The 24,319-nt window shown below is 41.3% G+C and overlaps 1 protein-coding gene across 3 annotated transcripts in view; it reads right to left on the bottom strand.

Moving 5' to 3' along the window:
• LOC111874791 (neuronal acetylcholine receptor subunit beta-3) overlaps positions 1-24,319 on the bottom strand; it is a 38,809-nt gene that overhangs the window by 12,598 nt on the left and 1,892 nt on the right. Inside the window, exons 2-8 of one of the 3 annotated variants that reach the window (XM_023870585.2) lie at positions 23,561-23,713; positions 20,885-21,060; positions 10,753-10,916; positions 8,037-8,081; positions 7,366-7,475; positions 4,811-5,036; positions 1,932-2,103 (exon numbers count right to left, since the gene is read on the bottom strand). In XM_023870585.2, coding sequence (XP_023726353.1) covers positions 1,932-2,103; positions 4,811-5,036; positions 7,366-7,475; positions 8,037-8,081; positions 10,753-10,916; positions 20,885-21,060; positions 23,561-23,713 — 1,046 coding nt within the window. Of the gene's footprint in view, positions 1-1,931; positions 2,104-4,810; positions 5,037-7,365; positions 7,476-8,036; positions 8,082-10,752; positions 10,917-12,987; positions 13,184-20,884; positions 21,061-23,560; positions 23,714-24,319 lie in introns of those variants that run through there. The other 2 variants (XM_023870586.2, XM_033755598.1) reach the window with 2 other exon arrangements.

Here is a 24,319-nt window from a genome sequence, read left to right as displayed (position 1 = left end):
TCTAAGGTTTCTGGCCGATTAGGTTGATCATATAGTTCTGTAATATAATTTTCCCAAATTTTCAGCACTTGCCTCTGATGTACTATTCTATTCCCCTGGGAGTCTATATATATATGCTCAGATCGCCGTGTCGAATGTTATTGCTGTGCTGTAGCTGTTCTATCTGCACTCAGAGACACAGAACAGCAAGCAGACAACCCGCAGCACAATATCACTACCAAAATAGTGTAACAACAAACAACAAACATACGATGTATAACAAGAAGAAGGCTTAAATGGAATTTGTAATCTTGGCTATAAATATCTTAATAGCCATTTTAATTGTAATTTTAATCCATTCAATATCAGTTTTAATTTACATTTTTAACTATAATTAAAACACATTTTAAAATTAAGATATGATTTTCAATATAGAACAATCACACAGACACAGTATGAGTTCATATTAATTAATGACGCAATTCAGAAGCTAAACAGTATTCGTGTAAGACTGAGGATGACCCATGAAAAGGGTCGAAACATCTAGCGATACCACCAACAACGAATAGAAACATACGTTGACACAGTAGCGTCCATTTTGTTTCTTTCTGATTGTCTGCTGAGCGAGTGTCCGGAATTATATCTATTCGTAAAAAGCACACAGCATGATGCATACCATAAAGCTCATTTATACGAATCGTTGTCGTCACATTCTAGTTTGTTATAACACTGAACAAATTACTGGTAACAGATCGTTGAGAAATAAAGGCAGGAGAGAAGCAAAGATAAAAATTTGCATAGGTATGACTGTCTCTAGAACCTGAGCGTGAGAAAGTAACAACATAATGTAGAGAATTGCGTAACGCGACGCTTCCTGTTTCCCAGTTTCCACCAGATACTATGAGGATTATTTAACCATGAAAGATAAAATTGGAATTTTGAAGTAAAATGGCTCATATAGAAAAAGGCTGGAAACCGGAGAATTGTGTTACAACTTGGGAGATTTAGGAATAAATATACAAATACATAATATTGAGGAGGATCTTAAAGAAATAGACTGTGACGATGTTGACTAAATTCACATGACTCAAAATGACGAAAATCTGTTGTGAATATGGTAATGGAACTTAGGGATACATGAAGGACAGCGAATTTCTTGAGCAGCTCAGAGACTGTCAGCTGCTCAACAGGAATTTTGTCCATGTACTTAATTACTTGACTAGCTGAACAGCTGGTTAAATAATGCAATAATTAATTAGCTATTGGACATAAGATATAAAAGTCTATGACGATGGTACATTAGTACAAGTATTATGTTTTGGGGGCATTATCCATCGTCCTGTCTTTATCTAAAACACCGTCCGGAGGTAGGGACTATCTTTACTAATTGGGGCCAATTGAGTAGGTTTTACGTGAAGACGGAGATAGAATCCAGGCACCGAAACGTTGTGTTTTGAAAAATACACATGACGGTTTTTAGATAAAGACAAGCCAATGGATAATATCCAAAAACATAATATTTGTACTAGATAATGTACGTGTAATAAACATCGATTCAAAGTAATAATACTTAATACTACCGGGAGTATTCTGTCTGAATCTCTTATTGTATAGCATCTCGTGTGTGTGTTATGTGTGTGGTGTGTGTGTTGTGTGTTGTGTGTGTGGTGTGGTGTGTGTGTGTGGTGTGGTGTGTGTGTGTGTGTGTGGTGTGGTGTGTGTGTGTGGTGTGGTGTTTGTAGTATGTGTGGTTTGGTGTGTGTAGGTGTGTGTGATGTGGTGTGTGTATATATGTGTGTGTGGTGTATGTGGTGTGTGTGCATGTATGTGTGTGGTGTGGTGTAGTGTAGTGTGTGTGGTGTGGTATAATGTAGTGTGTGTGGTGTGGTGCGTGCTGTGGTGTCGTGTGGTGTGTGTGTGTTGGCATCTGACGCGCAGAATAGGCTCCTTACTCAGTGCTGACACACCCAGCGTAGCCACGTACAAGCTGGACTGTCTCTGTAACAGGAAGCTGTACTGAATCCATGGGAAGGTATTATTGTTTCCGTAGTCTTCCAGATGCATCCTGACTGTGGCAGACAGCAGATTCCATTCCCGATTTCCTTTATAATCAAGCAAATCAACCTTCAAAAAGAAGACAAAATTGCGAAATGAGGGATAGGAAATGCCTAAAACAACACTACATAAACACATAAGAGTAGTAACGTAACTGTAAGCAGGGCCGGAATATAAGTGGGCCCAGTGGATATCTCTCCACAATTTATCGTTAGACTGGTTTCCGCAGCTGACATAACCATCTTCCTGCACAGACCAGCTGCGTTAGCCGTAACTCATGGCCCGCTTTTCCGCTGTAGTTTAACTTACCTTAATTTACAGAAGAGATCGCCTCTGTGGTCTAGCGGTCAGAGTTCCCGGCTACAGATCCAGAGGTTCGGGCTCGATTCCCGACGCTACCAGATTTTCTGAGAAGCAGTAGATCTGGAATGGGGTCACTCAGCCTCGTGAGGATAACTGAGGAGCTATTTCAAGGACATAGCAGCTCCGATCTAGCAACCCGAAATTAACGGCCGTGGGGATTCGTTGCGCTGACCAAGCGACACCCTTTATCCCCTAAAGTTAGCATTAATTTCGCTGACAAGCGGCGGTTGCCCGGTCGGTATAGTTCGCTTGCGGACTAAAACCACGGAGTTTATTTTTGTTTAATATATGTTGTCTAGATGTTTACATAAACACTTATAACGAGCCAGGCCTCGTCGTAATAAAACGGTAATTCTAAGTAACGGGATCCATTCAGTGCCGATTCCAGTAACCACATACAGTACTGAATGATTGCTTCACAGTCGGAAACATGAGGCTATGTACGACTGTGACTTTGTAAGGTTGTAACTTCAGCAATTTTGCACCATTATGATCTGTACTTTTTGCCAACCTAGAGACTTCTTCAGGCTTGCTTCTAATGGAGTACTGATATCGTTATGTTCCTCTTCAGTCACTACAGGTCCCTTTCGAGATTTATTTTCGTTCAGTTCCGATCCCGTAGAACGTAACTTTGTTACCAAACTGTAAATAGTTACTTTCCGCGGCACTTTACTGTCAGAATGCCTCCTATGAAGGTTTCTGCGGCATTTCCCTACATGAAGAACAGTGTATCGGGTATGGTATAAGAATAATTTATATTTAATATTATATTTCATTTTTGAACAATATATTTCACAATACTACGACCTATATTTATATGTATTTAAAAGACGACTGGCCAAACTAAGCAAGCAGCTCTATAGAGTTAGGTGAGCAGGAATTGGGTCACTATGCTACAGAATGGGAGCGGGTGAACAAAGTTGTAGTTGTCTGGTCTGAAAGCAAACTACATACATTATTTTACTGCCAGTTTGCTGCTGCTATCATGTTTGCTGACGACACAGCAGATACTTAATACGGTAATATGATTATCTAAAGAATTTTACAGCAACAGCAAAACTATATGCATGACTGAAAAATGTGCCACTTCAAGAACCCAGCTTTACACGTGGAACTAATGTAGCAGCCGTTTCTACAATACTGTGGTAGCTCTCAGACTTCCCCGATTCTTGACCATCTTTCTTAGCAACTCCAGAACTACTTACATGCAGCGTTGATCATTTGAGACGAGATAAGGTACGACTTGAATGACAAAGATTAGATTTCCTGTAGACAAGATTTATCTTTGCCGAAATCTCAGAGCAGTCCCCAGACTTGTAGGTACCAGGGTTTGCTTCCCTGGGGATAAAGAGATCGAAATTTGAAGCTGAATATTAATCTTCCTCTAATATCTGCATCCAGAATGCATGGAGAATTGCCCCCATTATCGTATTCATCTTCACGGCGTGATGAATTTGTCTAGGGGACACTTCCACTATACAATTAATTGATATTAAATTCTTATTAACTAAGGAATTACGTCCTTCAAACACAGCGCATTTAAACGCAAACGGTAATTCAGCTGTTCCAGAATATCCTTGTTTCAATGCTGCCCGAGTGTTCATTGTTGTACTTACCGAGCCCGTCACTGGTTCACTAAGTCACTGTCACCATGTACCAAAGTGGAAGAAAAACTGAGAAAGTCCACAAATATAATTTTAATTATATTCCCGCAGACTGTATTATACTTTTAAAACAGGAAGGTAACTATGTACATAACACCTCCCTTAACATCCAAAAAACTACATTTTTTCCAAGCTGTGAATTTATTTGTCATATGAGTCTTATAATAAATAAGGTTTATTTCACTAAACAACATTAACCGACTGGGTCTTGCGTTTAAATTGCACTTTCTTCTCTGTGCCGTAGGACTTGAATTTTTAAACATCATTTGAACGACATTCAGGCTTCATATGTTAACATACTGCAATTCTTTGCATAAATGTGTTTGCGTTTATGTTCCTATGAAAGGGAAAGGCAAAGCTGTCCCTGTGCTTAATTAAGCACTACGCCATGAAGGGGTATGGAGGAGTGGATGTAAAGATCCACGTTTTCTTGATCTCGGCACTAGTTGCAGGTGAGTAGCCAGTTTCACGCCCCGGCCCCTTAGCCCCGAGGAAATAACACCCAGTACTCATCAGATAGGAGGATGGGTTGGCCTCAGAGCCAGCCTGGACGACCTGAAGGAGTGAAAATTCTTGACCTTACCGAGACTCGAACTCCGACCCCCTCAGTCGTCAAGCTACACTGACTGCGCTATCCTGGGTCTTATGTTCCTATAGGAGGTGGCAAAAATTAATAATTCTCAGAATTTAAAAATCTGCCAGGGTGCTTACGACATTTGGGTGTTTGCTTACTGGGACTTGATATGTACCTGTGTACTCACATTTTCCTGTGTGGTAGTGATATTAATCTCCTCCCCGTACTGCATCCAGGCTCCTAGTCGAAGCGAACAGTTAACCTGGTCGTAGGGCCAGTAGGTTAAGTCCGGATTGCAAAGTGTGAAGTACACCGTTGAAGGAACACAGCTTACTTTGCCTGTTGATTCTAGCTCACATCTCCCACTGGGCATCTTCAATTCCACATCCCAAACGGTATTTCTGAAAATATGTGCACATAAAAATGTCCTCTTCAGCTTTGGCCTAAATTCATAATTTATGAGAAAAACTAGGCCAACGGTGCCCTGATTACTATTAACCTTCTGTTCGTGATGAATTTTGAACAAATTTAACAAGCTTCATCAAACTTATAGGAACATCATGCAATTAATGACTGCCACAATCCTACTCCTTTCACGTTTGCAGCATAAATGGCATCAAAACAGTGGCCGGACCAGAATCTGCTAATATAAGTTCTTAGAATTTTATTCTGTAAGCTCTGAAAATTGTACAACCTCCATCAAGGTTATTTTTTCGGAAGTATGTAAAGTATTTGGAAAGAGACTATCCAGGAAAAGTGATAATGTGGTAGTTTTTCCATTTGCTTTCCACATCGCAGTACAACAGCCATTCAAACCACTCTGGTCACGCCTGTTGCTATACGAATTTGAACATCTTGAGCATCATTTTCTCTGTGCTTCAAGTCGCCGCTGATGACGCTGCTTCCGGCATCAGTTTTCGGTGTCTCTCTTCGTCTGATGCCTACCCTTTGACCTGTCCAGCAAGGGAGGCCCTGCCAGTAGCTACGCTACCGCTGGTATAGCTCTCAGGGTCCTTGGCATACTCAAACACCCTCACCACGATAAGGTGGAGACACCAACGCTGGAAGAGGCTGTGGACCTGTCGTCTGACAGATTACTGATGAATGAATGAATGTAAAGAATAACAAGGCGCCCTGGGAGATATATTTATTTTTCGGTGTTATGGCAATGACTATGAACAATTTTGGATATATATGTGAAATGTGTATAAGGTTATATAATAAACATAGCTACCTACAAATTATGTGTGAATCTTTTCTTTTACATGTTGACAATTACAAACATGGCGTCGGTGCGAAACTGTGAGATAAAATTAAACAAATTTAATGTAGACCCTACCTGGAATCTATTAAAGTTGATAATGTAACGTGTAGAGCAGTTGCTATGCAACGACCGCAAGATGGGCGGATATACGAGGGCCGTTTCTGGGCAACGGTTCGGTAAACACTTTCCAGCGGCAAAGGTTCGGTAAACACTTTCCAGCGGCAAAGGTGTGTTATACGACGTTCGTACTGAGATGTTATAAGCAAGGTACAAGATTAGAGCTTAGTCAGAGTCAGTTGTCAATTAAAAGTCAGTTCTGTATGGGAGTCTGTGAAGAGAGGACTTTAGCCGGAGGCAGAGGTATAGCCACTGTTGGAGCCGTTACCGTTGTCTCCTTCCTTCTGACTTTCCTATATGCATTCATCTTATCCCCATGCGTGCTACATGCTTTGTCCATTTCATTCTCCTTGGTAATATTTGAAATAATAAGTAAATATNTATTCTTAATATTTAAAATTTATTAATATATATGACGAATATATATTTTAGTTATTTTAGTATAAAGACAACAGGGCATGCAATGAAGTAGTTCGACGTACATCGAAAAGCACCTGAAGATGGCACTTTAGTGCCGAAACATGTAGTGCAAGAGAGAAGAGTAAGGTGAATAAATGTATGCACTGTAAGACGGTCAGAATAAATCATGGATCTAATCCTTCCAGCCGCACTATGGCCCTGGGGTCGACTCAGCCTCTAACAGAAATGAGTACCAGGAATTAATTAAATAATTTTATGGGGAGTAAAGCGAGGCCGGCGCTTAAGGCTGACACACTTACCGCCATCTTTGAGCCGATTGTCTAGAAAATGTGGGAACCTCAATATCTCACAACCATATGGGTCTTCACGGCCTGGTACAGGGATAACTTTACTTTTTAATTTACTTTTTATAAGTTAATATCAGTAAGACAGTCGGCGTACCCGCAAGTTAATGTTTAAGGGTACTCGTAACTACCCGTTCAGTGTCACATCACGAAATTCTTTAATTTTTCTGAAAATATAAATTTGAAATATCAAGCAGCCGACAAGAGTATTTGGGCCTGAAAGATATAAAGCAAAAGCTGAGTGGTGGAAATCCCACAATAGGGAGTTTTACAATTTGTGTTACTCTTCGCAGCTTGGACACACCACTAGCCTTGATGCCCAGTTACTGCAGATACGAAGCTAATAAGACTGCGTGGTCTGAAATGGTTCATCACACATTCACCACATCGTCACATAGGCCTGTATCAGATGTAAGCAGTAGATCTTAAAGAGCTCCACTGAGCAGCCACGTTACGGCGGAAGACTGACAACATTACAACCCTGTTTCTCTTGCTGTCTGGGTGCAGATAACCGTCACCCAACCACCGCCATGCTTAAATCCCAGCAATAGTGTCTAGAAAGCAAATCATAAGTGAAGCACTCACGAGTCGAACTCGGAGACCTCTGGCACCCAGATCTCGTAACTGTCCACATGAAGATTATCCAACCCTCCATAATCTGATGGATTCCACTGTAAATGTTCGTCCGTCCATTCCTGTAACAATCCACATCGTGAATATTGCAATGGATTTGATCAACGCGTTGCCAGGCTGGAGCTCTGTAAACACGGTCCATTGCGCAACAATAGGACGAATGTTTATACCACGTTGCTAGGCAAAAGTCAAATATCCAATAGCATTTCATTAAGTTCAAGTCTTAAGGAACTCGTTGAAATTGTAAGAAGGAAAAAATGGTTTCTATTAGATAACTATCTGAATATATTTATTTATTATTGGTTTTAATAACACTTTAAATATTTCACTTTATGCAATATATAATGACAAGATAATTATGAATAATGAAAGGTAAATGGTATGAAAATAATAATAAATTGTGTTCCGATTTTCGATACTATTTTCTCACTTGCCAGAACGGACAGAGGAAGACCACAAAATACTCGATCATTGATGATGATCTTCTGACGAATTTTAATCTGGGACCTCACGAAAACGAAGCAGGACAACTACCTCCTAGGCCGTGAACTTTTGGGTGTTCTTACGTCCATTTAGTACTCAGACATCATGAATATAGAGGGAATGCCATTAAAAGTACTTACCCAGATCATCCAACAATGAATTCCAATCGAGCTGATATATGGCTCCTGTAAAGAACGAACAGTAGCAGCTTAAACCCCAACATTCCTTCAAAAGAATTATAAAGCATAACTGGAAATGAATAGCCAAATACAAACACTAATAATAAGGCGAGTACATGCAAAACTTCGGCCGGTATAACGGCGCAACAAGGGAAACTAACTGCAAGATACAGTTTCCTCTTTAATAATGTCATACTTACTCAGTTAGTCAGGAAATTCCCTTATCTTAAAGAACCACAGATGTTATCTATATATTCTAACCAGTTGAATCTTGCCCACGCTTTAACAGCCCCACTAAACATTGCCTCACAAGCACGTTAGGTCCAAGAATTCTCTTTCGCTTGAAAATTTTCGGCTCAGAATGTAAAGACAATTCTCATATCCCTCATACGTGCTGCATAACTTCATTTCCTGCACTGAGTAAGAGTACCGACATAGGTGAGGGTACAAATTATGAATCTCATTACATAGTTCCCTCTACTCAGTAGCAACTTTGACGCCCGTTGCTGTTCGACCGAAGTCTGATACCGTATAATTAGGATTATTCGTTTCCACTCCCTGACATCTAATATGATAGATTCCCCCGAATGTATGCCTAAGAAGCCGAGGACTGTACTTATAAAATTGTATCTCAGTAGCAGCGAAACTTGAGATGCCGGTAGACCCTACATCACACCAAACGCCCCTTCCATTGAAATCTAAGTTGCCGGTAGTCCCTACATCACCTCGCACACCACTTCAAATGGAACCTCAAGATGCCGGTAGACCCTATATCACACCAAACGCCCCTTCCATTGAAATCTAAGTTGCCGGTAGTCCCTACATCACCTCGCACACCACTTCAAATGGAACCTCAAGATGCCGGTAGACCCTATATCACACCAAACGTCCCTTCCATTGAAACCTAAGTTGCCGGTAGTCCCTACATCACCTCGTACTCCACTTCAAATGGAGCCTCAAGATGCCGGTAGACCCTATATCACACCAAACGTCCCTTCCATTGAAATCTATGTTGCCGGTAGTCCCTACATCACCTCGCACGCCACTTCAAATGGAGCCTCAAATACCGGTAGACCCTATATCACACCAAACGTCCCTTCCATTGAAACCTATGTTGCCGGTAGTCCCTACATCACCTCGCACGCCACTTCAAATGGAGCCTCAAATACCGGTAGACCCTATATCACACCAAACGTCCCTTCCATTGAAACCTATGTTGCCGGTAGTCCCTACATCACCTCGCACGCCACTTCAAGTGGAGCCTCAAATGCTGGTAGACCATACGTCACCTCATCCTTCAATTAAAGTTTCACTTGAGGTGGCGGTAGATCCTAATGTCTTATCACGCTATCAGAGCTGTCGGTAGATACTCCACCCCACACTTTTTTTAAGACAGTGAAGAAACAGGAGATGCTCCCCCCCCCTCTCTTATCAAGTTCACCGAACGTGGTGATACTCTTGCATCATTCGAAATACAAAAACATTTTTACATATTCACCATTTTGTGTCTGCAAAATGTCATACTAAACATGTTATGGTCAAAAATAGGTTCAATAAGCTGTCAGCTATTCTGACTGCTCATAAAAAAACAAACGCCATGGTTTTAGTCCGCAGGAGAACTATACCGACCGAGCGACCGCCGCTTGTCGGCGAAGTTAGTGCCAACTTTAGCGGATAGAGGGTGTCGCGTGGTCAACGAAACGAATCCCCACACTGCCGTTAATTTAGATTTTCTAGACCGGAGCCGAAATTTCTTTGAAATAGCTCCTAAATTATCCTCACGAGGTTAAGTGGGCCCCGCTCCAGACACACTACTCCTCAGAAAATTTGGTAGAGCAGGGAATCGAAGCCGGACCTCTGGATCGGTAGCCAGGACCTCTGGATCGGTAGCGAGGAACTCTGACAACTAGACCACAGAGGTGGACCTGTCTGTTCATAGCGAAGTTTAAGGGTTTTAAGTAATAGAGTCATTAAGTTCGTGGACTGTGGTTTTATCACATCATGTTACAAGGTATTCACATACACTTACACAGATCAACATCGGCCCTCAAAAGAGTTGCCATTAGCCGCCGTGGAAGTCTGCCAAAGTTGATATAGCTGCCAAAAATATTGCTGAAACATATTGGCAGGCAATTCCCGTACGGCGTCTCTTGTGGCAATGACCGCCTCCTCGGACGACTGAAACCTACGACCACGTAGCTTTGCTTTAACGGGGTGAAAGAGAAAGAAATCGCATGGTGCGAGATCAGGTGATACGGAGAATGTGGCAAAACGATGACCTGTTGCCTTGCCAGTTCCTCTTGGACAAGAACAGAGCGATGTGCAAGGGCGTTGTCGTGTAGCAACAGCCAATTCTTCCTAAGCCAAACGTTTTGCTAGGGGATTTGCCTAGTTTTTGGCAGAACTTGATGTTTGCCCGTTGTTCAAACTGCCACATTTTCGATTTCCGCCACTTGCATTTAACTGCAGGTCACAGTAGAGGTCGTAGTTCTGCTTACACTGTTTGCACACAAGTGGCTCTTGCTGTGACGAGAGTTGAACTGACTGGGACTATCCGCTGTAATGCACTGCAACGACGCTTTGCGGCCAGTCCACGAACTTATTGACTATGGTAGTATATGAATGTAAACATATTGCTATAAGCTACGTGTATTTACAAGTACGAATCGTCACTCACGAAATTGATACTCCTAAGGAACATGGAGACGTAGACGACAGTCTGGCTGCTATGGTGAAGCACTGGCCGTACGCTTGTGTCGTAGTCCCGCAGAATATCTTCCTTCAGGCGAAGTGTTTCCGTCTTCTGTGTAGGACTGGTACTGCAGTCTTCCTCAGCCAATACTGAAAAATGATTTGTATTTTACCATCACAAATTCCTATCGCATAACACTATGTGACAGCTGACACTTCATACGGAACTAACATATTGTGGCATATAGTCTGTTGCTAGGCAAAGACCTGGAAACAAACAACAGGGCAACAGCCGTTGCTATTCAAAGGTTCGGTAAACATGCCTTCACTGTTGGAAACGGTGTTTTCTACTCAGTCCCTATATAGTGGTTATATAGAAGACAATCGGGGCGGGGTCGACTACCTCCACCGTAGCCCTGCGAGTCGTAAGGGGCGACGAAAAGGAAAGCCTCGAATCTGAGACAGTAAAATATGGTCACGAATCCGACGGGACTCGGACCCGAAAATGACTACGCTGGCGGGGACCAGGAGCAATTGTAAACGACAGACTTGTCCTCCCGTCAGAGAGAGCGCCCCACGGCAATAAATCCGCAACTATCTGGAAATAATACAAATCTGTCCGTAAGCCCCAGATGGGTGCTTTATTCCAAGACAGACTGGCCGACTGACTGTCGGTCGTAATATAAGGCTCAGACCTAGACCTAGTTAGCTGTCAGTTGAAAGTCAGCCTATGAATAGGAGACCAGGAGATTAGTATGATAGACCGCCAGCCTGGGAGGTAGTTGAGAGTGATTTCAGTAAGGGAGGATGTAAAGATAGGACTTGAGCGCGTGAAGCTGAAGAATCTCTACTGTTACAAGCCTTTGCCAGGGAACGACTGTTGAAGACACTACAGGCTGGAGAAGATTTAGTTAGCGTGTACTGATTTGAGAATTGTAGAAATCGGCGATAGCGCTGTAATTACTTGTAGTTCCGAGTAGTGTATGNGCCTGTACTTATGTATGTAACATTTTGACTTGTTCTGTATCCAAAGGTACTAACCTGCTTAGGATTTATAGAATGTAAATAATTCAATTCAATTCACTGATTTGAGAATTGTAGAAATCGGCGATAGCGCTGTAATTGCTTGTAGTTCCGAGTAGTGTATATAAGTGGTCAATAAATCCATTCACCAATCCATACCCCGTTAATAGTCACACATAGATCGTGACAATATTAATGAAGCATTTATGATTTTGATATTACATTAGGATCACCCGTGAGAAAATTTTAAGATTATTGTTCAGCTCTCACGGATGAAATTGTTTGCCCTATTACGATTCAGGTCTGATTCTGAGATAACAGGCTCCTTTAATTATGCAGTACGAATGGATGAATGAATGTATAAGGGGTGGGCATTCTCGGCCCTTGCACCGCGACCACAGTGGTCTATTGTGCTTCTGCAGTACGAATACTTCGATAAGAGGACAGTCCAAAATGTTATCTGACTACCAAAACAATGCATTCCTTCACTTCATCAAACTTACCCATAAAACAGAAATCCAAATGAATATTAAATTTTGTACAAAATTGTACTATATTTCCTTAATCTTGGCTTGACTTTTCTTATCATAAATTCAGTTCATAAAGGAACAAGCAACTGTAAAAGCAGAACTATGGGAAACTTTGCTATGGATATAATATTTGTGTTATGCGATTTGTAGATATTAATAACTATAATTTTTATGCGCAAAGAAACGTTTCTACACAGAGAAGAGGATAGGGTGGACATCAAAACCTCGGACTCCCATTGTCAGTGTCATTCCCTCTATCCTTTAAACTATATGTCTGTTCTGATCAGCGGTCCCCCTTGTTAGTCTTCATAATACAGAAAAAAAATACACTATATTTGCCATATAACTGACTTTTCTTAAAATTAATCACACAATGTATGTATGAATTGTATTGCGTCACCGTAAATGTGATTATTGCCTTTAAATTTAATGAAAATTTCGTTTTCTTCGAGTGTCTTAAAAGGTGAAAATCCCTTTACTAAAACAAAAAATGAATTTTTCAAATATCATTCTCATAATAAACTTCATGCTAGCACACCCATTTTCTTGTTCATACAACCAGTCTACATGTTCAGAAACTAATTTTATCCGATATCATAACCATAAATACACACAATCCATAAAGTAGAGCACTATTAATGCATCCAATCAAACCTCTCAATGCTCACAGCAGGTTGGAGAATTCCAAAAATCCACATAATTGCATATAAGCATTCTTAACACCGGACACTACATAATCACAGGGATGGAGTTTCATAATAGACCACAGGGAATAGAAGTACTATATTGAAAGATGTAAATTGTTGACAGATAATTTCGGATATTAGTGTAGGATAGAGCTGTACTTAAAATCCATGTTCAAGAAATTTACCATTGCAACGAATTAGACATAAGAAGATCAAATTGTTAAGTTTGTACATAATTAACTAACAAATCTTGATGCAACGGTATGTAAATTATCACTGATAGACCAGAGAACATTTCATTTGCAACCCATGTAACATTACCCTCAGCCGCCCATCTTGAGTTTCAGATTACACTGATGATACAAGTGCACTGCAACATGAATGTCTAGAGGACTGAACTACTAGGTTTACTGTGAGTTTGAGGATGTACAGTCGACAGATGGCATGTTCTTCACAAGAATTCAACCTGCAGAACACACAAAGAGGCTCATCATAGCATTACCCTAGTTCGCTCGATTCTGAAGAAACAGGTGAAAAAGATCTTGTCTTCAGTTTAGAAATTTCGAAGGATACATCAGCAGAAATGCGGTTGGTTTCCCTGAAGACATCACGGTGTAGTCCTCTGGAGGGATTCTTGGAGGATATTACTTCATTATGATGCACTTGTTTACCTATATTCAGATGAAACACTGGAGAGCCAAGAAACAGTATATAGTTTAGTCTACCCAATTCAGATGGTGTCGCAATGTGTTTCTGTATTACCGTGTGCTCAAACCTGCACTACAGATGGCTTGAACGGGATGAAGGAGCAAACAGGCCTGTGGTCACAGGTAAGTGCTGAACTGCAATTCAAGAATAACTTCTCGCGTGGCTGACACTATCACTGAACGCGAAGTATGTTCCAAATTGGACTGTCAACTGGGTGTCTTCTTGCCCCTGAATATCACGCAACTACCCCACTTTCGATTTTCTTTCTTTAGTACAAGCAAGCGTAGTTGGTTGAGGCACTATGCTACAAGCCGTAAGGCCGCGGGTTCAAGTCCCGATGAGGTCATTAGATTTTTTCAATTTACCTAATTCTTCCAGCCCCACTATGACCCTGGGGTCGACTCAACCTCTAACAGAAATAAGTACCAGGACTATTCTTGGGGGTAAAGGGTGACCGACTTGTAGGACTGACAACCTTGACGCCATCTATGAGCCTACTGTCTAGAAATGTGGGAAGCTCAATATCTCACAACCCTATGGGCCTCCATGGCGTGTTAGGGGGATACTTTTACTTACTTACTTTACAACCATTGTAGCTATATGCAATGCACGTATATTTCACTTCTCTGTTAAAGATAAAACTGATCAGCTTCGTTGGACATTAAAAATACATACATAAATTTTACATTACATTATTTTCACCTCCAACTAGGGCGAGGTCAAGAAAACGTGGATCCATACACTACATCCTCTCCCCCAATATGCCTTCATGGCACAGGGGCAACCAACTATAAAATATCAATAAGTCAACAGCAAATGACTTTGCTGTTAAGTTGACACATACTGCAATGACCACAATTTATGAGTCTGCATATCACTTATTTCTGTTCCATTGTAGCGCATGGCTCTCTTTTATCTAATACAAACTTACCAGTAGTGCCTGAGTGAAAATCTGAATGTCTCGAAATGTTAATAATTTACTGCATTGAGATTTTAAATTGGCCACTGCCAATTCCTTCCCTATCATTTCCACTTACCCGAACTTGAACATCTCGTGTGCCTGTGTGACACACCTCTGACAGACTATCGGTAGAAATACACGTAAATTATGAATCAGCCAATTATAAAGCACGAAACGAGCTCCATGGTTCAGAGTCCCTGAGCAATTGATAACTATTCAAATGGTTCAGTAATATCATGTTAATAGTGTCTTCTTCCTGCGCTTAAATCTCCGAACAATTTGTTCCTCTGAGATATTCCAAACAAATGCTTCATCCCGAAAGCTGCACGCTCTGGTTCTCGAATTTCCATCGAAATAAAAATCACGTACATATGCGTCTCTGCTACTCATGACCCATGACCTTTTCTCTAGGATCTTTCTGGTGGCCCGTCTCCCGTCGTAATAATGAGTCCCCCTGCGTGTTCAGAAAAAAACTGTCTTGTTTTCTAGAATCGGCATGTACTGTGATGAGTGAGAAATTAAATCTTCCTCAGCTTCCTGGTCAATCGGCGCCTGCCAGTGTCTGAGGGCTCCGTTGCTTGCATTTGACTCAGGATAAATAGAGTTTATGCCCCAGGTTGGGTATCTGCTTCCATCGCTAAACAATCGTTTCTAGGACCGGGCTCCAGGCATCAAAATATCCAGAGCGGTGGCTTCATTGTTTAGTGAGACTCTCTAAGTAAGGATGAAGTCTGTTACAGAGATTTTTCAGGAAACGAACACACAGTTTGTTATGTGAGGGTAATACATGTCTGAGACCTAGACCCAGGATAAAGCAATTTTTTGCTTAGTTATCCTTTCCTCTTCCTCGTCAGTAGTTACCCGTGCTTCTATTTCTGTCCGCCTTCCAACCTCGACGCTTCAGTCGATAACATGTACGACTGGAAAGGAAAGCTATAGGTACGAAATGTTGCAACATGTAAGTACCCAAGCAAAGAATTTTTCTACACAAGCCCTACGCGCTTGTTCACCTAACCTTACTAACTTTACCGTACATGCCACCATTGTTGCCACTTTGCCTCCTTAAATTCCCCCCTAATTGAAAGTTTCAAGTTACTTTCAACTAGGGAGGGATGTTAAGGAGGTTCTGGACATACCACCATTGTTGCCACTCTGCCGGAACTTGCTGAGACTGCAAGCGCTGCGGTGGCTACATTTACATTGCTTAACAAGTGGAATGAAATTAAGTGCAGGTATGTCGTTTTCCGGGCCACTCATATGGACTCCATTGAATATGTGTAACAAAAACTTGATCTATTCCAATGTGTTTACTTTTCATATTTCTGTCTTTTAGTTCATAAGCAATGTTACAGTAGAATGGCTATACACTACTTCATAAGTGTACAACGTGTATACAGAAGGATTATTTGTCTTACAGGCATGATGCTAAGATTCAGATGGCAACAGATGTTTGTATCACCACTTGCCAAAAGTCATACCTGACCACTTGAGGCCTGACTACAGTACATATTTCAAATTACCATGGAAATGTAAGATTTGAGGCTTTCACGGCGGTGACTATGAAGAAAGCAGTCTTCTGGGATTTGGCACCGTGTATATGTGGTGTTAACCGACGTTTCGGAGGAACATTGATTAACACCACATATACACGGTGCCAAATCCCAGAAGACTGCTTTCTTCATACCATGGAAATATACAAGTGGAGAAGATTTGTTCGTGTGATAACTAATATGAAAGTGCTTAAATACAGAGACTTAGTTCCGAAGTTAAAATAAATGAGTTTGATATTTACACTGACAACGAATACTTTTAAGTAAAACATCTTACAAACATGAACAAATACACCAGCACGAAGAGTATAAAGCAGACACGATTGAGCAACGTGCCCAACAGGGTCCATGCATGTACTTTAGCTGTGGGAGACGTTCCTACAAGGCCAACTCCCTCTTCTCTTCCATTTTCCTCCACAATAATCGCATCCTGGGTAATAACAATATCATTTCAGACAAGGTCTTCAATGCTCTCGATGAGGTACAGAACTAAGTTAAAATAAATAAGCAAATTAGAGGGGTACGTCAAATTCCAACACAGGAGTTACTCTGGAAATCCAAAAATCAAAATACTAATTTCATCAATGCCATTTCACTTTAACACAATTATTAATAAAATTTCCATATTTCACGTAACCTTCATCGCAGTGATGAACATCAGGAAAATCAACAAATATAATTACGCGAAATATTTGTATAAAATTATCGTAACTCTTACACAAAATTTCCACAATTCCGATGAAATAACGAAACAAAAATTGTTCATTAGATATGCAGAAAATGTAATGTGGGTGTTGCTTTCGTTTATTGGTTTGGGTGCTTTTCATTACTAAAATTACACATATACACATAGTAAATCAACATAATGAACTCACAGCGCAGGCGGTTAAATCATTTTTCATCCAAATACATTCGCAGTTTGTTTTAAGAATATTTTTTATTTTGAGACTAATGTTCAGTGATAAATGAAGTTTCATTGTTGGCCGGACACTCAAGTTACTGTACTATCTTCACTATATTTTCAGTGATCCTGTTAATGTCAATGTTAACCAGTTTCAATAACTACTTTATTAGAGGCCTACAATGTACCAAAGTGACTGAAACTCAGTTCTTTTTCTGATTCAAAACAATGAAGCATTCCATGGAATTCATCCAACATAACTTTCAGTCCAGTAACAAAGAATTTCTTCGTATTACCTAGTAAATAATAAAATAACTTCTCTAAAGGAAATTTTCTTCTCATAGGAACTATTATGACAGCTTTCAACTCAAATGTGAATTAATTCAATACTGCTGAATTTCAAACCTTGGAGGCAGGAATCGCCCCATCGTGCAACTCGGGTAAGTGATTGAAGAGATGGATTTTGTATTAGGGAAACGCATAGAATACGTAGGTTCTAATAGTACATTTTTTTTCTGAAAGAGAAACTGATGGACGCCGGCATGACATATTTCAAGGCAATTCTCAGGCCATACACGCAGAGGCTAAGTGAAGCCGTTATTACACATTTCAGAATACTGTACAAAGTGCGTACAAAGCTGAATGACCTCACTGTGGCATAGTTCAAGACAATACAGACGGACTAAATTAAGTGGACATTATGCTACATATTTTAAGGAATTATAAAACCATTACATTTGAAGTCTAAATGACCACACTTTTACATATTTTAAGATAACATTCAAGCATTACACATAGAGACAAAGTTAAACAGACATGGCCTTCTTTGCGCTAGTTCTCGTACACAGAAATTACATTGGAAGCCTGGGTGAAGTAGTGTAACCGTTCATCATAATTTGGTGGACTATTTTGTATTAATTAAATCTATATTAAGTTAATATCAAGTAAATACAAAGAGAATCTGGCAGATAGCCAACTCTTACACGCAGAAGGGACATAGTTCAAGTTTTGCTATGTGGACAGAAAGTAACATCTGGTACTTTTCCTGGAATTCTGGCAGGTTTAGCAAAGTTGGAAAGTCTTTGAGAATTTGAGAGTTGACAGCTTGGAACAGCTATAACTTAGAAGTGGGAGGGCCGGAGCCTCATCCCCTGATCCTAATGCATCAAGTCGCTGTCAACCTTAGCGTCAGATCAGCAACTGCCAGAATCACATAGCAAAGAAACATGATTGGAAATTCACAAATTTAGGGAAACTCCTAGTTTGTAAACTTAACCAATTGCAAAAGTGGAGGAGTGGATTTCTCGTGGAGTCTGTGGTTCGTGGACCTCAGGATTCAGAGAGAGTGCACTCCACCTCAAGGAGTCTTCATCCAACTTTCGGCAAAGTCGGACACAAAATATAACTACGTCCCTGCAGTAAAATTATTACAAGTTAAATACAATTAAGTGTAACCATTAAAGGTTGCATTATATTCAGTGAGCTGGAGTGAATTAAATAAGAACTAAGTGCAAAAGTCCGAAGTGGTGTGTGTGACTGCAGTGAAAGGATCTTCCTGCCCTGCCCGAGCCAGCCTCGTAAGACCCCAGGATAAGAACTCATCTCTATACATTACAGAGCAGAACCCAGCTACTCCTGTCTTTCCCTACTTGCGGGACACCTAATGGTAGTACAGGAACGAACTCCCGCCTACCAGCACCAACAACCACAGTTCTCCTCCCTTCCCACCTAACTTCTCGCCATCCACGAGAAGAGGGAGGAGGGCAGTAACTTCAGTGGAGGCGTCCAGACACGAGGTCCAGGTGAACCGCAGCACCGGAAGGAAGAGGACGGTAAAAGTAGTTATATCATCCAGTCAGGGTAGCTGCTCGTTGGAACAAGATTCGAAACAGGGACTTTCCGGATACAAAATACGAATAATACACACTCAACCTCGAAGATCAGCGAAATTCTTTCGAGACTTGAAAAATGTAGCATCGATAATATTAAATGGTAACTTCGGATAGTTCATAAGAATATGAACTGAACTGAACTGCCCTTGGATCTGCCAAATTGCATGTCCTCGAATTCTTACCAATTCGCAATTCGCAATCATGCTCCCGTTCCAAGTTATATAACAGATGCATTATCATCACTAAGCATGGTCCTTCTTGAGAAGCTCAGTTAATCAAGCAGTTTCTCGATTTTTCTGGAATCCTGAGGTTTAGTACAGAGCTCAATGAAGCCTGCCACTGGTTCCTACCCTGAGTTGTCTGAATATATCCATTCCACTCCCTCACAACCTATTTCTAATCGCTTTAATACTACCCCTCTACTTCAGCCTGTGTCTCCCAATTGGTCGCTTCCCTTAGATTTTCCGACTAAAACTGGATATGAATTTCTCACTTCCTGTCACTACGCGTGCCGTACCCCACTTATCTCAACATCCTTAATTTAGTCACTCTAAAGCAGCCGGGACGTGAAGCTGACCACTCACCTCCAGATAGTGCCGAGGTCAAGAAAATGTGGATCTACACATCCACTCTCCCATACACCTTCGTGGCGTAGTGCTTAATTCGTTGAGCAGAGGCACAACTTTACCTTTTACTAATATTATGTGAGGAGTGTAAATTATGAAGCTCCTCGTTATGCAGTATCCCCCGGCGTTTGCTTCTTCCTCCCTCTCAGGTCCAAATATTCTCCTTAATAATGTATTCTATATCATTCCCCTTGAGTAGGAGACTAATTTTCACACCAATACAAAACAACCACCAAACTCAAAATTCTGCAGTGTTCATTTCTACATACTTAGCTAAGCGATCTGATGGCAAAAGATGCTCTTGATATCTTAATATCTCCGTGAATACAGTTTTGATTTATTCCTATCGGTCCTAATTATTTTAACACTGACAACAAGAAACTGGTGTTTCAAATAACTATTGTGGTTACGTTATGTAATTGTAGGAAAATGCTAGAACCTTTTAAGAAAATTCAGACTAGCAATGGTTCCTCTGTACTTACTTACTCATGGAGCTAAGCCCTTCTGGAAGAGCTGCCAATTCTGCAGCTACTCAAGAATTTCCCAACATTTCATGGAACCCGAAGGTTCATTATCGTGTTCACAAGAGCCCTCCACTGGTCCCTATCCTGAGGCAGATCAATCCAATCCGTCCCATCCCATCCTACCTCCCTAAGATCCATTTTACTATTGTCCACTCACCTATGCCTTGGTGTTTCTAGCGGTCTCCTTTCTTCTGGCTTTCCCACCAATATCCTATACACGTTCCTCGTCTCCCTCATTCGTGCTACATTCCTTACCAACCTCATCCTCCTTGACATGATCATTTTAATAAGAGCCGCCCCTTGTCGGTTGTCCGTGACTACTTATTCAATATATTCACAGCTTTCCCTCCAAAACTGGAGGGCGTCTCCTCTATCCGCAACCTGAGGACGCGCTATGCCCTGGTGACAAGAGACCCATATAACACGGAATGGTTCTTCTGTATATGTAAAAATTAAAAGTAACAGTGAAATGAGTTTAATTGGATGGGGTGGTGACGCTTGCTGGAAATTCGCGGTAAAAATTCGGAGCGCGCTCTTTAGCAGTCTTGCTCCAGATTTATAACCGGTGATCGCATTAGCAGATGGCGTTGCTAACGTCGACTTTTTGGGAAGTTACGAATAACGCGTTCATATCTTACCATACAGATGGCGGAATTATCTTTTGTGATGTGGCCGTAAACACGTGCATTGTAAATTACATGAAACTTGCGTATTTACCTTTGGTGACATTTTTGTCAGGAGAAGAAGTTGACCGGGCCGGTAACTCAGCGTCCAACTTATGATCCCAATTACCCAGCGATGGGGGGCTGCTGAAGTGGATGTTAAGCATCGCAAAGTGATGGCAAGCAGCAAGGATAGTCCTGAAAGTAACAGGGAGTCCCGGAATAGCTGTACTGGAATCAGACAAACCAGGAGATTATGCTGGATATTGTCCATAATTTACTGGTTAGGTCGACGGGTGCCGTCTTTAATCAAAATCTGAATGAAAAAGTTGAAGCAGGGATAATTTATCTAGAATTAAATCTGAATATAAAATCCATAAGAGAAACGTGGCTTTATATACTTTCTGACATTTCCTTTATGAATGTTTAAATAATAAAGCATATGTGCATTATAGTTAATGACCAGGATTAATGGGATTATGGTCTTTGCCCATTGTCCGCTATTCTAAAGAACACTAAGAGCACAACGTTTCCGAAACTGAATCTACTTCGATCCCCAGAGGATTGGGTGGGAGACATCTACTCTGCTGAATCCGTTAGAAAGAGGTAATCCCAATTACAATATCATTATTATACAGGATGTTTCAAAAAGAGCTTTACAACTTTGAAAGCTTATATAAATTTATATAGGTGACATACACAACATTTTGAACAGTCATAATATAGCAACACACATCGAGTTTCATGCACATGGTACTGACTGCCACCGCGAGCGCTCCCGCAGTTGAAATCAAGATGGCTACTTTCTCAGGTGCAGAGCGTGCTCTTTGTGTGTTTTGGTTCGAAGAAACGAAGTTTGCTACACAATTTCAAAGGAAAGTTCGCACTCGGTATCGCAATGAACCTCCCAGTAGGCCTACAGTTTACTCCTGGCAAAAGAATTTTGTTCAGACCAGATGTTTTGCGCGCCATGCCAAGCCACCCGGTCGGCCACGTGTTTCTGACGCTACAGTGGAACAGATTAGGGAGAGCTTCGTTCGAAGTCCAGGAAAGTCAACGCGACGTGCTTCTCGGGAAACTGGTATTCCAAATGTCACTCTGTGGCGAGTTTTACGAAAACGTTTACACTTAAATCGTACAAACTATCCATCGTTCAACACCTTACGGATGCAGATAAGGTAGTTCGTAAGGAATTCAGTATGCAAATGATTCATCGGATACAAGACGATGAGAAGTTTCTGGGCTCCGCAATTTTCAGTGATGAGAGCACGTTTCATGTCAGTGGTAAGGTCAATACCCACAACTGCAGGATCTGGGGCAGCGAAAATCCACGTGTCTCCCTGGAACAGGTTCGTGATAGCCCAAAGGTGAACGTGTTTTGCGCCCTCAGCAAATAAAAAGTGTACGGCCCCTTCTTCTTCATGGAGACGACCATTACCCGTATCGTATATCTGGACATGCTCCAAGAGTTCCTCCTTCCACAGTTAGACGAAGATGACCAAGTAGGCCGCATTCACTTCCAGCAAGACGGCGCACCCCCTCATTACCTTGGAGAAGTGCGCGAGTACCTCAACACCCGTTTCCCGGTCGGTGGATTGGTAGAGCGGCGCCGAGACCATGGCAACGTCGTTCCCCGGATCTCACTCCCCCGGATTTTTTCTTATGGGGATTTGTTAAAAATCGAGTGTTCGTACCGCCTTTGCCTGCAAATGTCGTTGAGCTCCGAACTCGAATTACTGCCTCAGTTGCAGAAGTGACACCAGAGATGCTACGTAGCGTGTGGCAAGAGACTGACTTCAAGTGGGACGTCTGCCGCATTACCAATGGAAGTCACATTGAGCCATAGCTATCCGAGGTAAAACTCGGTGTGTTTTGCTACATTATGACAGTTCAAAGCGCTGTGTATGTCCTCTGTATAAATTTATATAAGCTTTCAAAATTTTAAAGCACTTTTTGAAACGCTCTGTATTATTATTTTATTATTACGTTCTTTGTGTATTTCTCTTCATCAATGCTTTTGTTTATTCAAAGTGCTTGCCTGTAATTTGTTTTTTGTCTTTATGTTATGTTTATCCATAATGTGAGTATCTGTACCTACACTGTGTTGACCTTGTAGTTGCTGACTCGGCACATAAATAATAAAGAACTGAACTGACTTGAATTATTAATGTGGTATATTTGCTCAAGGAAAGAACTGTGAAGACAACAGGGAGAACCGTTGCTAGGGAACGACTCTGTAAACACACCTGTTCCTAGGCAACAGCTTCGTAACACGCAACATGTGAGTAACTGGGAAGCGGTGTTCTCTACACAGTCCGTGCCGAGGTTGTATATGGAGTCGATTGTGAGTTAGTTCGGCAGTTGGAAGCCGGTAAGTTCAACTCGGAAGCTGCAGCTGAAAGGTGCCAGCCAGCGAGGACAGGAACAGTTGGACACGGAAAGCGAGGACGTTACAAGTTTGGAAGCCGCTACCAAGCCGTGCAATGAAGACCGTGACTGAGAACACTGGTCTCTCTGTGATAGTGGTTTGTAAAGTGTAGTCACCAGTTGTACAAGAGTACAGAACATCCGATTACAAATCCAAACCCAGTCTATAGTCACTCTTAACACATTATATTAGCATAGCCACAACTAATATCGCAATGATAATATTCATCCGTTTGTTAAAATCTCCAGTGACGTGATCTGCCCCTCGCTCTGCTTTTAATAAAATCAACAGATTTTTGCTTACCTATCAACGGGCTCTTCTTCCCAGTGTTCTCCAGTTTCGACCCCAAATACATGAGGTACAGGCAGTGACAAATTAAGCTGACGCATGAGATGTTTACTCTGTTTTCTTCCAGTGGGGATATCCAAAACGAAATCAACACCAGGGAGCCGATAACTGCGACAAAACGAAAAATGCCTTGCATAGTGTGTGCAAATACAGGCACATGCGAGAATCGTTCCTATACACTGCTTGTGACCCATCTGGCCGCTCTGATTTTCGATTTTACTCGAGGGATTTAGTTGCAATTTGACGCTACGTGCTTGCAGGAAAATTGTATTTTTATTCATAAAGGCCCATAACAAGGCCTACTTATATTAAATGTAATCAAAAACGTAATGGGTCACTAAGTAACGATTCATCGCGCATGTAATTCATACACACATGGTACAGAATCCTTGTGGTGAACCTGATACTCGCCCAGCTGTTTGGGGAACCCCCTGCCTTATTGGGAAACAGTAAGTTCAGTTTCATGTTCACAAACGTCTGACATTAGCTCCTATTCTGAAGCCTTTCATAGTCTTACAGCCAATGCCTGTTAGTTCACGGCGTCTATCATTTTAACTTTCCATCCACGCTTCGATACTGCAAGTGTCCCCCGCTCTCAAGTTGATTCTTACGCATATATCTCACTTAGGTCTGCAGCTTCTATTTGAGGCACATTTTACACGGCGAATAATTAACGAAAGACAAGGGAAATAATTTCTGTATGATTTGGGGATC

The sequence above is a fragment of the Cryptotermes secundus genome, unplaced genomic scaffold (genome assembly GCF_002891405.2).
Source record: "Cryptotermes secundus unplaced genomic scaffold, Csec_1.0 scaffold1035, whole genome shotgun sequence".
NCBI lineage: Eukaryota > Metazoa > Arthropoda > Insecta > Blattodea > Kalotermitidae > Cryptotermes > Cryptotermes secundus.
This window is presented reverse-complemented; position numbering and strand designations above follow the sequence as displayed.